The sequence below is a fragment of the Ovis aries genome, chromosome 16 (genome assembly GCF_016772045.2).
Source record: "Ovis aries strain OAR_USU_Benz2616 breed Rambouillet chromosome 16, ARS-UI_Ramb_v3.0, whole genome shotgun sequence".
Taxonomy (NCBI): domain Eukaryota; kingdom Metazoa; phylum Chordata; class Mammalia; order Artiodactyla; family Bovidae; genus Ovis; species Ovis aries.
The window spans coordinates 58,820,739-58,833,885 of record NC_056069.1 but is presented as its reverse complement, the minus strand read 5'-3'; the positions used below and the strand labels follow the sequence as shown (position 1 = coordinate 58,833,885).

Genomic DNA, 13,147 nt, shown 5'->3' with positions numbered 1-13,147 from the left:
CATTTGGGTCACTGTGTTACCCTCCTCATGGGGTTTTTATGGATTGACTGAGTTAATACCTACACGTAAAGCACTTTGAACAACACCTGCATAGAGAAAGCCTTGATGAGTGTTTGTAGTTAAAACTGCAGCCACCTCTGTAATAAATACAAATTACTATGAGTTATTTTTCAAGTCAGCATTGATGGGGAAAGTAGGCATGACTGCCCATGAAATTCACATTTGATTTCATACCTTGCCACACCTGTCCTGATCTGTAGTGAAACTAACTTTTTAAAGGGATATTTGGTGCCATTGTCTAATCCTCTGGTCCCAAGGCTGGTTCTTAAGCTATGACAGAAAAGGGGAAACGGCACCAAGCTGCTGGGATGACCAGACAGAGAAATTGCCCCTGGAGATACGGTGTCTGCGTGGTATGTGCAGAGCTGAAGGATATTGCGTCCTCAGGTGCCAGACAGTTCAACATAGCATTCATTGGTGTGCTGGCTTGCAGGCCAGTAAAATCCAAGATTCCAATATCAACATATGGAAGTGATAGCTAAGGTGGGGCATACATCTCACAACAACTCCAGCCCAGACAAAGTGAAGAGCAATCGTCCGTTTTGTTTTGTTTCTGTTGTTATACCTGCTTTTGATCTTGTGTGTATGCTGTGTGCCCAGTCATGTCCGACTCTTTTGTGTCCCCATAGACTGTAGCCAGGCAGGCTCCTCTGTCCATGGAATTTCCCAGGCAAGAGTACTGGAGTGGGTTGCCACTTTCTTGTCCAGGGGATCTTCCCGACCCGGCTATTGAACCTTCATCTCTTTCTCCTGCATTGGCAGGCAGGTTCTTTATCACTGCACCACCTGGGAAGCCCCAGTTTTATCTCAATGGGACCTAACATTTGCAACCTAGAAGTTGATTTTGATAATATTTGAGAAAACTTTATTTTTTAAAGAAAACTTCAAAAGTATCACAGGTGACATTCAGATTTGAGCCTCTTAAAAATGACCATGAAAAGAATATGAAATACACAGGTATACAGACCAGGATAAAGAAAAATGACCAACTGCTTTGAAGCATTTTTTTTTACCCCGTATTCAGATCAGATTTTATTATTTGAGTCATTTTAAAAAATGAAACAGAAATGTGGATTATCCAGAGGAAGGGAAGGTTGCCGGTCAAGAGGTGTCTTGCTCTGATTTAACCTTTTTAAACTGTTTTAAATTGTATCTCTTTCTGCTTTGTGTCCTAACAAAATGTTTAGTTTGCTTTGTATTGGCTAAACATATACTTTACACTTCCAGATTGCTAATGTCAAAACAGACTATTTTGAAAATTTAAACCTCAGTCTAAAATTAGAAGGCCAAGTCGGAGATGGTTCTAATATTTCTCCTTTCGTTGTAGCTTTTTTTTAGGAGAGCTGGAGAAGTGCCTTGAAGATCCGGAAAAACTAGGATCCCTTTTTGTTAAACATGTAAGTACAGAAGCATTATTTATATTCTGTCCTGTGTTGTCATATTTGGTAATTGGCTTGTCAGATGAAAGGAGAACTCACTGGCAGTTTACAGAAATGCTTCTATTGAGAATAAAATCGAACTGAACGGTGTCAGCTGGTTGGAGTTCACATCCCCCACTGCTCTTCTACATGCGAATGCTCTGCTTTCCCAGTCACCTGGCCCAAGTTGGCTGTTTAGCTCACAGACAGACCAAGATGGTCAGCAGGGGACCAGAGCCAGATCAGCAGCAGGAACATTTGGAAACGTCTCTGGGCAAAGAAGTGCTAGTGCAGATAGAGATGTACCTGGATGTGCAGCGGGTTTAATGTAGAAACCAAATATTGGTAAATCTAAAGTACGCTCGTTGCAATCTGCTGGCATCCAGCAGTGAAGCCTCCGTGCTTCCACTGCAGGGGATGTGGGTTCCATCCCTAGCTGGGTAACTGAGACCCCACATGCTGCATGCTGTGGCAATAAGACAAACAAATTAATTCAATAAGCACGTTAAGAGTAAAGGGGGCTTTTTGGTTTGGTTTGGTTTTTAGGAAAAATTACTATATTTTCAAAGTGACCAGAGCTTTTGTATTTTTGCACATCTCCTTAATGTCTGGCTTAATAGAAGATAGATGCATGTTTATATCTTGTTTCCGTATTGAACCTACTATGATATGTTTTTTAGTTAAAATTTATGGGGGAAAAAAATCTATCCTCACACAGATATTTGGTTAGAAGAGAATGAGTATTTTAATGGCCTTTTCAGATAATTTATAGACAGTTTTCTTAGATACTGCACCAAAACTCAAGTGAGAATTTCTTAAAGGTTAGGTGCAACGTGGAATCTGAAAACCCATTGGTGACCTCACTTCTGTTGCCCTGAAAGCCATAAAGCCATCTTGCTGTTAAATACACTTTCCCTCTTGCACCAGCTCCTGACATCCTGCATTGGTCTTTTGGAAAACCCTGACCCACTGATTGAGACAGAGCTTCCAGATGGTGAACTATTTCAATAGACAGTATTCTCGCCGCCAAAAAAAAGAAAAAAATCAGATTTGTTCATATCACCACCCATCTCTTCGCAAAAATATTTTAAATATTGTCAAGTTCTGGTAGCTCAGCTGGTAAAGAATCGGCCTACAATACAGGAGACCTTGGTTCGTTCCCTGGGTTGGGAAGATCCCCTGGAGAAGGGAAAGGCTACCCACTCCAGTATTGTGGCCTGGAGAATTCCATGGACTGTATAGTCCCTGGGGTCACAAAGACTGAGTGACTTTCACTTTCGTTTTCATGGTCAAGTTCAAGATGGCAGATCCATGTTCTCCAAAATGTTAATTTTTTGCTTGAAAGCTTCATTTTTCATTATTAACAGACATTGCAGGTTGTTTGCCTTGAAACAGCAGGCTTATTTTATCCATGTTCTGGAAAGGGTCTAGCAGATACCCACGCATAAGTAATTATAGTCCTTGAGGCTTTTAAGTAAAAACAAGCAGCTGGTTCAACTCATGGCTCAGCCGCACGAGGGCGCTGCCACGCCTGCTCTCACACGAGGCGGACGTGTCACCAGGACCCCAGTCTTATCACAGGAAGGTTAGAAAGGTGTATAGCCCGTGGTTGAGTTCTTAATACCATGAATTTTTATCAGTTCATCAAGGACAGCCTTAGCTGAAGCTGGCATGTGTAGTGGTGAGGGATATTTGCTAAAATGCCAGCAGTTTCTCCCACCACTGGTTTTGCACATCATTCCAGATGGTAGCACATGAAAAGGATAGGTGACAACGTAGTATTATTTGAAAATAGTTTGACCTGATGGGTCCCCAGGAGGCCTTCGGGACCCCAGCGGTGTGTACAGCATACTTTGAGGGTCAGTGCAAGAAATAATGGCTCATTATTTAAGACTAACGAGCTTTTTCTAACCTCGTTTAAAACAGAAAAAAAAAAACAGGCTTCCCGGAGCCACTGGCAGGGTGTGAAGGGGGGAAAGCGATTCTTGGCTTAATACTAAGACCTGCATGCTTTCACCACCCCTGGTGTTCTCCCAGGTAAAGTGTGGGGTTTGATATATCTGAGGGAAAGATAAAGAAGGGCTGTTTTTGGAGCCAGCATCAGGAACCTGGGATGTGCTCCCAAGAGCCTAACCATGCGGTTTTCTCGAAAGAAAAGTTCCTTTCCGGATGCGCTGACACCGTGCCCGTGCTTCCTATGTTCTAACCCATCTGTTTGCCTTCCTTTCCTAGGAGAGAAGGTTGCACATGTACATAGTTTATTGTCAAAATAAACCAAAGTCTGAACACATTGTCTCAGAATACATTGACACCTTTTTTGAGGTAAGACTGACTGAGTTACAAAGCAGTTCTGAATGATTGGTTACAGTTGACTTCCAAAAATTCGTTTCCCACGAGATTAAGCAATCGCCAGGAAATTAGCCTCAGTTATTAGAGTCCTGAACTTGTATTTCTTCCTTGTAAACCAGAGAAGTGAGTATAAATTCAACCTGTGATCACATCCCTCAGCATTCAGAGCGCTGGGGTCACAGCTAAAGTCAGGGGCTTGGGGCTTCCCTGGCGGCTCAGTGATAGAGAATCCGCCTGCCAGCGCGGGAGACACCAGTGCCATCCCTGGCCCGGAAAGATCCCACATGCCGAGGAGCAGCTAAGCCCAGGAGCCACAGCTGTTGAGTCTGTGCTCTGGAGCCAGGAACCTCAGCTACTGGAGCCCAGGCGCCCTCTGTCCGTGCTCCGCAGCAAGACATCCATGCACTGATGGCAAGCGAAGGCCACGCGCTGCCGCTAGAGAGTAGTGCCCGCTCACCAGAGCTAGAGAAAAGCCCGAGCGGCAACGAAACCCCAGCATGCCCAAAATAAGTAAACAGAATTATTTTTTTCTAAATGAGTAACCTTAAAAATCAGAGGTTTTAAAAATCAATTTCAAACTAGGACTCATTTTCACATGCAGGATAATTCACGAGCTAAACTTTTAGCCTAGAAATAAAATGTTTGTATCAATAAAAGTAAGCAATTGAAAAAAAGGCCTTTTTAGGCAAGCGTAAACGATGCTTTGAAAAACAGCTCAGAAAGCTCAAACGCGATCGGTGGCGCAACAGTGGTGGGCCGTGTGCAGTGTGGCCTCTTTCTCATTATCTCTACTACCATGCAGTCAACGTTTCTGAGTTATAGGGATTGGAAACTGCCTTTTAAAAGGCAGCAGTCAGTATAGTTGATTCGAAGTGTTGCATTGGTTTGTGGTATACAGTGGGGGTGATTTAGTTATACGCATATACATGCCTGTATTGAGTGTGGTCCCCTGTGCTGTACAGAGCAGCCTTATTATTTATTTTGTATGTAGTGGTGTGTGTCTGCTGGTCCCAGGCTCCCAATTTATCCATTCCCTCACTCCCTTCCCCCTTTGGTAATCATGGATTTGTCCTCTCTGACTAGTCTGTTTCTGTCTTGTAAATAAGTTCATTTGTATCATATTTTAGATTCCACATATAAGTGATGTCTTACAGGGGTGCGGAATTGTTTAAGCCCCAATAATTCTTCAGTTTAAATTTCAAACGATTAACAGTAAGCACATCTTATGAATCACATTAAACCTTCTGTGCTTGCTAGTCTTTTCAAATGTCTAGATCATTAAGCATTTTTTTTCGGTTTCATAAAACAGAAGAGGTTTTTCTTCTAGATGGACAATAAAATTGTTATGTTAAAAAGAATAACTGAGTAAAAGACAACACTTGAGATCTTTTTCTTCCTCCTCCAAAACCCCAGGACTTAAAGCAGCGCCTGGGCCACAGGCTGCAGCTCACGGACTTGCTAATCAAACCCGTGCAGAGGATCACGAAGTACCAGTTGCTGCTGAAGGTGAGGCTCTGCCAGGGCCCGAGCCCACTCGGCAGGAAGACGAGGCTCGTGAGGGGACCAGAGGGCTGGGCAGGTGATGAGCATCTTTTCTGTAAAAAAATATATATATATGACGCAGTCTTGTTTCTGATTTCCAATATGTCCAAGTACGTTTTTTAAAACTTAAGGCGAGCCCTTATACTGTTCTCTCAATTTTTCATTTACATCAGGTTACATCCGTGAAACTGAGCTTTTTCTCCCCACCACGGATCTTGAATACTTTACCCACCTTACAGGTTTTCTGTCTCCTTGGGGCTGCAGATTAAATGTTTAGTCCCTGCCAGTTCCTCTCTGTGGGCTCAGCAACCACCCTTGAGTGATTCAAATTCCTCAGCACCCCTGAAGACAAAGTCAAGCCATTTTCCATGGTAAAAGTGACTGTTGGAGGTGGCGAGATCCCTTCACAGATAAAACTCAGAACCTGGAGGTAAAGAGAGATGAGCGCCTGTCTTGGGGTGAAACAGAAACCATGACCTGCTTAGATCAGTCGGGTCTGACTTTGCCCTCCTGTGGCTTGACGTCCGCCTGGGGATACCTTATCTTTGACTGGGAGAGAAAAACGAGGCTGGCCCAGTGGCTGGCATCGTGGCTGATCAGAAAGGGTACTGCTGTTCGACCATCACTCTTGTCATGCCCTTCCGTCTGTTTTCCTCCTACAGGACTTCCTCAAGTATTCCAAAAAAGCCAGCCTGGATACATCAGAACTAGAGGTACTGACACCCCGCTGGGTGCGTCTCTGAAGCAGCTTGTCCCTGGCGGGGGTCGGGGGTGGGTCTCCCGAACCCCCTGGGCGTACCCTCTGTCCACTCGCGGGTGGGCAGGGGAGGAACTGAACAAGGGGAGGGATTGGAGGGCTAGTGCTCCAGCCTGGCCCCAGGAACTGAAGGCTCACTCTGCTCCCCGCCTCCGCCCACCCCGCAGAGAGCCGTGGAGGTCATGTGCGTCGTCCCGAAGCGCTGCAACGACATGATGAACGTCGGGAGGCTACAAGGCTTCGACGTAATGTGGCTCTTCTTTAAACTTGCTGCTCTGTCTGGGATGCTTGACCTCCACCTGCAGAAAGCCGATCCTTTCTGCTTGGTTTGCTGTCTTCTCTGGCTGTCCCTCAACCTGAGTGATACTATGTTTCAGCTTTTCTGGGTGCATCTGATTTGCTTTTGGGGGGGACCTTCCTCTGCTCAAAGCCCAGCGCCTCGTGGTGGGAGCAGGCAGGCCTCTGCTCTGTCTCCAGGGCCCTCTGCTGCAGAGGAGCTAGCCTCCTTCCTCGGCACGACGAGCAGGGGCCCATCCATCTGTCAGCCCCAGGAGCCTGTCTCCAGGTCCCTGGGCTCCCCTTTAGTCACAGACTTCTCTGTGAGTTGCCAGACCACTCAGATTACATTCTACCTGCTAGCATCCTGAGGGTGTCCAGAGCCCAGAATCCCTTTTTTTTTTTCCTCCAGTTTGATTGTTGAGTAAGGAGACAGGAGTTTTTATTTTTCTTGCCTACTGTTTCACTAGAGGAGTGGGTTTAGTTTAACATGCTAGTGCTGGAGTCCTTGGGGGAAAAAAAAAAAAAACACGGACGGGCTCTCCTGGAGGGCTCCTGTGCATTTGTGAGCAGGTCCCACCCAGGGTACTAGCGGCACCCGGCCGTGGACTGCCCCTTGAGAAGTACTCTTCCACTCTGAACTACATCCTTCCATCCACTTCCAATCTCTGACTGTAACTGAGGCCAGGGGTTTACACAAGAGCTGGCAAGAATTTTATTTAGATGATTTTTCTGTTCAGCACCAAGACCTCATTATACTAAAAGAAGTGTCTACGCTCCATAAATTAACACAAGAAAATACATCATTCTGTGGGAGGAAAACTAAAGAAAACAAAATTTCCAGTGTCTTAACTTTGAATGCAATGTTTTCTTCTCTGTTCCTCTGCACCCTTCTCCATGTTCCAGGGTAAGATCGTGGCCCAGGGCAAGCTGCTCCTGCAGGACACGTTCTTGGTCACGGACCAGGACACGGGGCTGCTGCCTCGCTGCAAAGAGAGGCGGGTATTCCTCTTCGAGCAGATCGTCATTTTCAGCGAGCCGCTGGATAAAAAAAAGGGCTTCTCCATGCCAGGATTCCTGTTCAAGAACAGTATCAAGGTAGCTCATGTTTGCCTGTTTTCTCAAGCACTAATGCGTATACCCGGTACACTGAAAAAATGTGTCCTTTTTAATGATGACATGTCCCAATCATTCCTGCTCCTTGGAAGAAAGGCTGCAACAAACCTAAACAGCATATTTAAAAAGCAGAGACATTGTTTTGCCAACTAACGTTCGTAGAGTCAAAGCTATGATTTTTCTAGTAGTCGTGTATGGACGTGAGAGTTGGACCATAAAGAAGGCTGAGTGCCGAAGAATTGATGTTTTTGAACTGTGGTGTTGGAGGAGACTCTTGAGAGTCCTGTGGACTGCAAGGAGATCAAACCAGTCAATCCTAAAGGAAATCAACCCCGACGATTCTTTGGAAGGACTGAAGCTGAAGCTCCAATACTTTGGCCACCTTGATGTGAAGAGCTGACTCATTGGAAAAGATCCTGATGCTGGGAAAGATTGAAGGCGGGAGGAGAAGGGGACAACAGAGGATGAGATGGTTGGATGGCATCACCGACTCAATGGACATGAGTTTGAGTAAACTTTAGGAGATGGTGAAGGACAGGGAAGCCTGGTGTGCTGCAAGTCCATGGGGTCACAAAGAGTCAGACACGACATAGAGACTGAATAGCAACAAATCCTGATCTTTATTAAATATTTAGAGAATTTTCAAATACATTGCAGACCCTTTAAATTCACTCCATCCTCTACAGTCTGAGCTCCCCAGTGGCTGATGGCGTATGGCTGCAGCATTCATTTTTACCACCATGGGAAGACCTCACCTTTGTTAGTTCTTTTTTGCTCCACCTTCTCTAGGACCATGTGAATTATTCAAGTTCAGAGGCATGGATTTGGAGAGGATAGCTTACCTTTTTCTCTTCTCCATTCAGCAAGAATCTTCTCTGCGCTCAGAACCAGGCGGGGGGCCGTAGGGCTGGACTCGGCAGGCCGTCTTTGCCCCGGCGTGGCTTGCTCTCTGAGAGAAGAAAAAGACGAAGACTGCAAATGGCCCTGAGTCCTGTAAAAGGCACAAACCCAGAGTGAGATGGAGGAGACCTGAGGTCCCAGCAGATTAACATTTCTAGTTAATTGTTGAAGCTACTCATTAATTTCTGGTGATCCCCATATACCTAAGTTAAAAGAATCATTAAAAAGCTTCAAGATAATCATTTTGGAGGTAGTAAAAATCGCAGCTCAGCCAAAGGGTGGTGGTTTCGATTTTGACCCAAGACGAATGTTACTTTGCACTTGACCACTTTGTGAACTTGCACTCTGTGCTTCCATTTGTTTTGTTTTGTAGTAAAATGTTAGTTGCTCAGTCACGGCAAACCCTTTGCCACCCCATGGACTATAGCCCACCAGGCTCCTTCTGTCCATGAAATTCTCCAGGCAAGAAGACCGGAGTGGGGAGCCAGTCCCTTCTCCAGGGGACTTTCCCGACACATAAAATTTACCGTCCTGACTGTTTGTCAGTGTCCAGCCCTCTGGTGTTAAGTACGTTCACACTTGTCATGCAGCCGTCACCACCATCCATCTCCAGGACTCTTCTTCATCTTATAAAAGTAGAGCTCCATCATCATTAAACAATACTCTTAAGTGCCTCATCCAAAGGGAATCATCACAGTGCTGGACTTTCTCCCACTGGCTCATTTCGTGTAGCTCAGCTATGGTGTAGCCTGTGTCAGAATGTCCCTCCTTTTTCAAGGCTGTATAATAGTGCACTGTGTATACAAACCACGTTTGATTATTCATCCATCTGTTGGTGGAAACTTGGTTTGCTTCTGCCTTTTGGCCATTGTGAATAAGGCTTTTTTTTTCTCTTTTTTTAAGGTGAGCTGCCTTTGCCTGGAGGAAAACGTGGAAAATGATCCCTGTAAGTTCGCTCTGACATCGCGGACGGGTGACGTGGTGGAGACCTTCATCTTGCACTCATCCAGTCCAAGCGTCCGGCAGACGTGGATCCATGAAATCAACCAGATTTTAGAAAACCAGCGCAATTTTTTAAACGGTAATGTGTGTGGTTACTTTCCCCAACGTACACGTTTTTACTTCTCATCTCTCTCCTGTCACATACAATATGTGCGACATATTGTGTACGTGTGACACAACCGTAGTAGTGCCCGGACTCTCTGAGCAGTTACTGGGGACCAGACACCATACCGAGCACTACCCACCAGTGCTTCATTCATCTTCCCGATGACCCGAAGCAGCAAGTCCCGGTATTATTCCCACTTTATAGATGGCGAAGCTGAGGCCCAAAGCGGCTTTGTAATCTGCTCCAGGTCCCATGTGATGCTGGTGGCAGAGTGGGGATGCGGAGCAGCCATCTGGCCCTTGGCTGTGAGCCCCTTACCACTGTCCAGTTCATTTTGTCCCATGGCATGTGCACCCCAGAGCCCATCCTGGGAAAGGAATGCGTGAGAATGACTAAGGCAGCGACGGAATTGGCCAGAGATGTTGGAGACATTCTTGTGTGCAACTTTAAAATTTATGTTCCACCACATGGTACATCTAGACTGCCCTCTGTATTAAAAACAAGGCATCTTTTTTTCCTTCCCACTTCTGTGACACAACTGATTATGGAGGAGCAATACCCTAATAATACAGTATGACCCAGGACAACAGTGAGGTGCCGACACTCCAGAGAAAGGTCTTCTCCACGAGGATAGAGACCTCGCTGACCTTATATGACAGTTAGACTTTTTATATCCCTGACCTGAGTCTGCTCCCTTCTCCTTAGGGCCACCGCCTTCGACTCTGGTTTTAATTTGGCAGTTACTGAAGAGCATCAAAAATTTAGCGAGAACTAGATACGCATTGCTGTCTTGATTTTGTCCTTTTCTCCACGTTCATGTCCTGTGTCTACGCCCCGGTCCAACCAGACGTTGTAATCTCTCTGTCACATAAAACCACCCCCACACCTCGAGTGACATTCAGGAGCCAGGGACACAGGCACTGCGCGAGAAAGGCCAAGGTCACATGGCACTTTTGGCCAAGGGGTAATCAGCCTAGCGTTAACTCCAGGCTCCCATCCAGACTTGACGGAGCGTTTCTTGTGTGTGCAGTTACAACTGGATGGCTGGGGCTGGGGGGATTAGGGGGTCGGTTCCCATGCACGGGAAGAATAGTTCCACTCCCGTGGCTGTGAGTGAATGCACATCTCTTTAAATGTGTTGTTTTTGAGTGCTTCACTGAACGCCAGTCTGCAACATGTAACTGTTGGGAAACCTCTAAACTTAGACCATCTTCTTTAAAATGAACTGAGCTGCCTCCTGAGTCACAGGCAGGAGTGGGCCATGCCATTCACCTGTGGACTCTCAGCCCAGAGATGCTGAGGACGCTGCTCCCAAGGGCAGATGGAAGTCAGGACCAGAGCGGGGGGGGGGGGGTGCTTCAGCCTTGCTGGCCCACCGCTTTCTCCCCTTAGTCCCATGCAGGGCGGCAGCCCACATGGCTTTATCACATCACAGGTCGTTTGGTTCCAGGATACTCCTCCACACCTGCCCGATATCTCCCAGGCAGGAAGGGGCTACACCTGACTATCCAGCATCACAGAGGTTTTCATTAGCTCTGCAAGGATTTGTGTTGCTGTGCTGTGCTTAGGCACTCAGTGTGTCCCGCTCCTTGTGACCCTGTGGACTCTGTCCTTGGAATTCTCCAGGCAAGAATGCTGGAGTGGGTTGCCATGCCCCGCTCAAGGACTTGTGTTAGTGTTCCCATATATCTTACTGAGCACGTTGCCTGCATCTTCCAACAGACAGTGACATAGCTAACTCACTAAGCCCAGAGACAGGACAGCTTCATGACCCCCCAGGGTTTGTGGAGCGCCTTCCCCGAGGTGGTCCCTAACACCGCTTCGGCCTGTGGGAACCAGGTGGTACCTGTGGAGCCCCAGTTGAGTCTCCCCCGCAGCCCTGGGCCTCCTCGGGACCCTGGCTGTTTGCAGAGATGCCTGCGGCTGATTGTTCTCCTTTCCCCCCCTCCCCCTCAGTGGAAATGTTGAGGCTGTGCTCACTGTTCCTGGGCAGGAAACCTCTCCTCCAGCCTGTTCCCTGTTCACCTGTCCTCCCTGGGACCTGCAGACCGCCCTTGATAGAACCAGTTTAACTCGTCCATACTTAACAGTACTCTTGCCTGGAGAATCCCAAGGACAGAGGAGACTAGTGGGCTACAGTCTGTGAGCTGGCAAGAGTGAGATGCTGCTGAGCGACTAAGCACACAACACAGTTAAACAAGACCTTTTCCTTTTCCTTCCCTGGTCCGTGGAGCCAGGCCGCTGCCTGGTGACTGAGCGATGGTGGACGCCCCCAGGTGACGTGAGCCTGGGGCACTAAGCTAGCCCTCCCTTTTGTGCCATCGTGCCCCCTCTTCCCCTTCGCCCGTGTGACGGTGCCCTGACGGAGTCTCCCCTGTGCCTTGCAGCCTTGACATCACCCATCGAATATCAGAGGAATCACAGCGGGGGCGGCGGCAGCGGCGGGGGCGGGGGCAGCAGCGGGGCCCCCAGCAGCGGGGGCAGCGGCAGCAACCACAGCGGCGGCGGGGGCGGCCCCGGTGGCGGCAGCAGCGGCAGCTCGAGCAGAAGTAGACCCTCCCGGATTCCCCAGCCCGTCAGACACCACTCCCCCGTGCTGGTCTCCTCTGCAGCCTCGAGCCAGGCAGAGGCAGACAAGATGTCAGGTACGTGCACCCCAGGCCCGCCACCGCCTCCTCCCAGCCGCAGCCCAGCCCTGGAGGCCAGCGCCGGCCCGCCCGGCAGGGCGCCCCCCGGCAGCCAGCCCGACGGTCCCGAGCGAGATGCCGAGCCGATCCCCAAGATGAAGGTGATGGAGAGCCCCCGGAAGTCGTCTGGGGGCACGCCGCTGCAGGATGGAGCCGCCAAGGAGGCGCCACGGAGCGGCCCGGGCCCCCTGCCGCTGGGCAAGACCAGGCCCGGGGCCCCCTCACCCCTGCACTCGCCTCTGGCCGCCGCCGCTGCGTCCCCCTCTCCGTTCGGCAAGGAGCCCTTGCCCCCCAGCAGCCCCCTGCAGAAGGGGGGCTCCTTCTGGAGCTCCGTGCCTGCTTCCCCTGCCAGCCGGCCCGGCTCCTTCACCTTCCCGGGGGACAGCGACTCCCTGCAGCGGCAGGCACGGCGCCACGCGGCCCCCGGCAAGGACGCGGACCGCATGAGCACGTGCTCCTCGGCCAGCGAGCAGTCCGTGCAGTCCACCCAGAGCAACGGGGTAAGAGCGCCCGGCCGCCTGCGCCCGCCTCTGTCCCGCGGCTCTTCTAAACCTCCCGCCTGGCCGCCGCTGTCCTCGTACTAACTCCGGGCTCTACCAGCTCCTCCTCGGCCTCCCGCGCCCCGGACTTGGCAGGGGACGCCCGCTAACCTACTCCCGGCGGACGGCGCGCCCCGGGTCTCTACTAACTCGCTCCTTGCTTTGTGTTCGCTAACAACGGGGAACGCAGACTATTAACCTTCCGAATGAATGCAGCATCTCTGAGCTTTTCACATCTTCCGACCAGCCGAGTATTTTGGAATTTCCTCTTTCTCTCGCCGCCCCTGCTTTCCTCGCACTTTTTTGTTTGTTTAAAGAGGGGTCCGTGTCCTGCCATCTACCTCCTGCATAAACTGAAACCTGTATACACTCTTTAAGCTTTCTGCTCATCGCTT

At 49.0% G+C, this 13,147-nt stretch overlaps 1 protein-coding gene across 3 annotated transcripts in view; it reads left to right on the top strand.

The window, feature by feature from the left end:
- Positions 1-13,147, top strand: part of TRIO (trio Rho guanine nucleotide exchange factor) — a 355,580-nt gene that overhangs the window by 325,588 nt on the left and 16,845 nt on the right. For 2 of the 3 annotated variants that reach the window (XM_060400268.1, XM_060400269.1), the window contains exons 41-48: positions 1,388-1,457; positions 3,711-3,800; positions 5,241-5,333; positions 6,032-6,082; positions 6,294-6,371; positions 7,309-7,500; positions 9,322-9,499; positions 11,914-12,713. In XM_060400268.1, coding sequence (XP_060256251.1) covers positions 1,388-1,457; positions 3,711-3,800; positions 5,241-5,333; positions 6,032-6,082; positions 6,294-6,371; positions 7,309-7,500; positions 9,322-9,499; positions 11,914-12,713 — 1,552 coding nt within the window. The remainder of the gene's footprint in view (positions 1-1,387; positions 1,458-3,710; positions 3,801-5,240; positions 5,334-6,031; positions 6,083-6,293; positions 6,372-7,308; positions 7,501-9,321; positions 9,500-11,913; positions 12,714-13,147) is intronic. The other variant, XM_042233930.2, reaches the window with a different exon arrangement.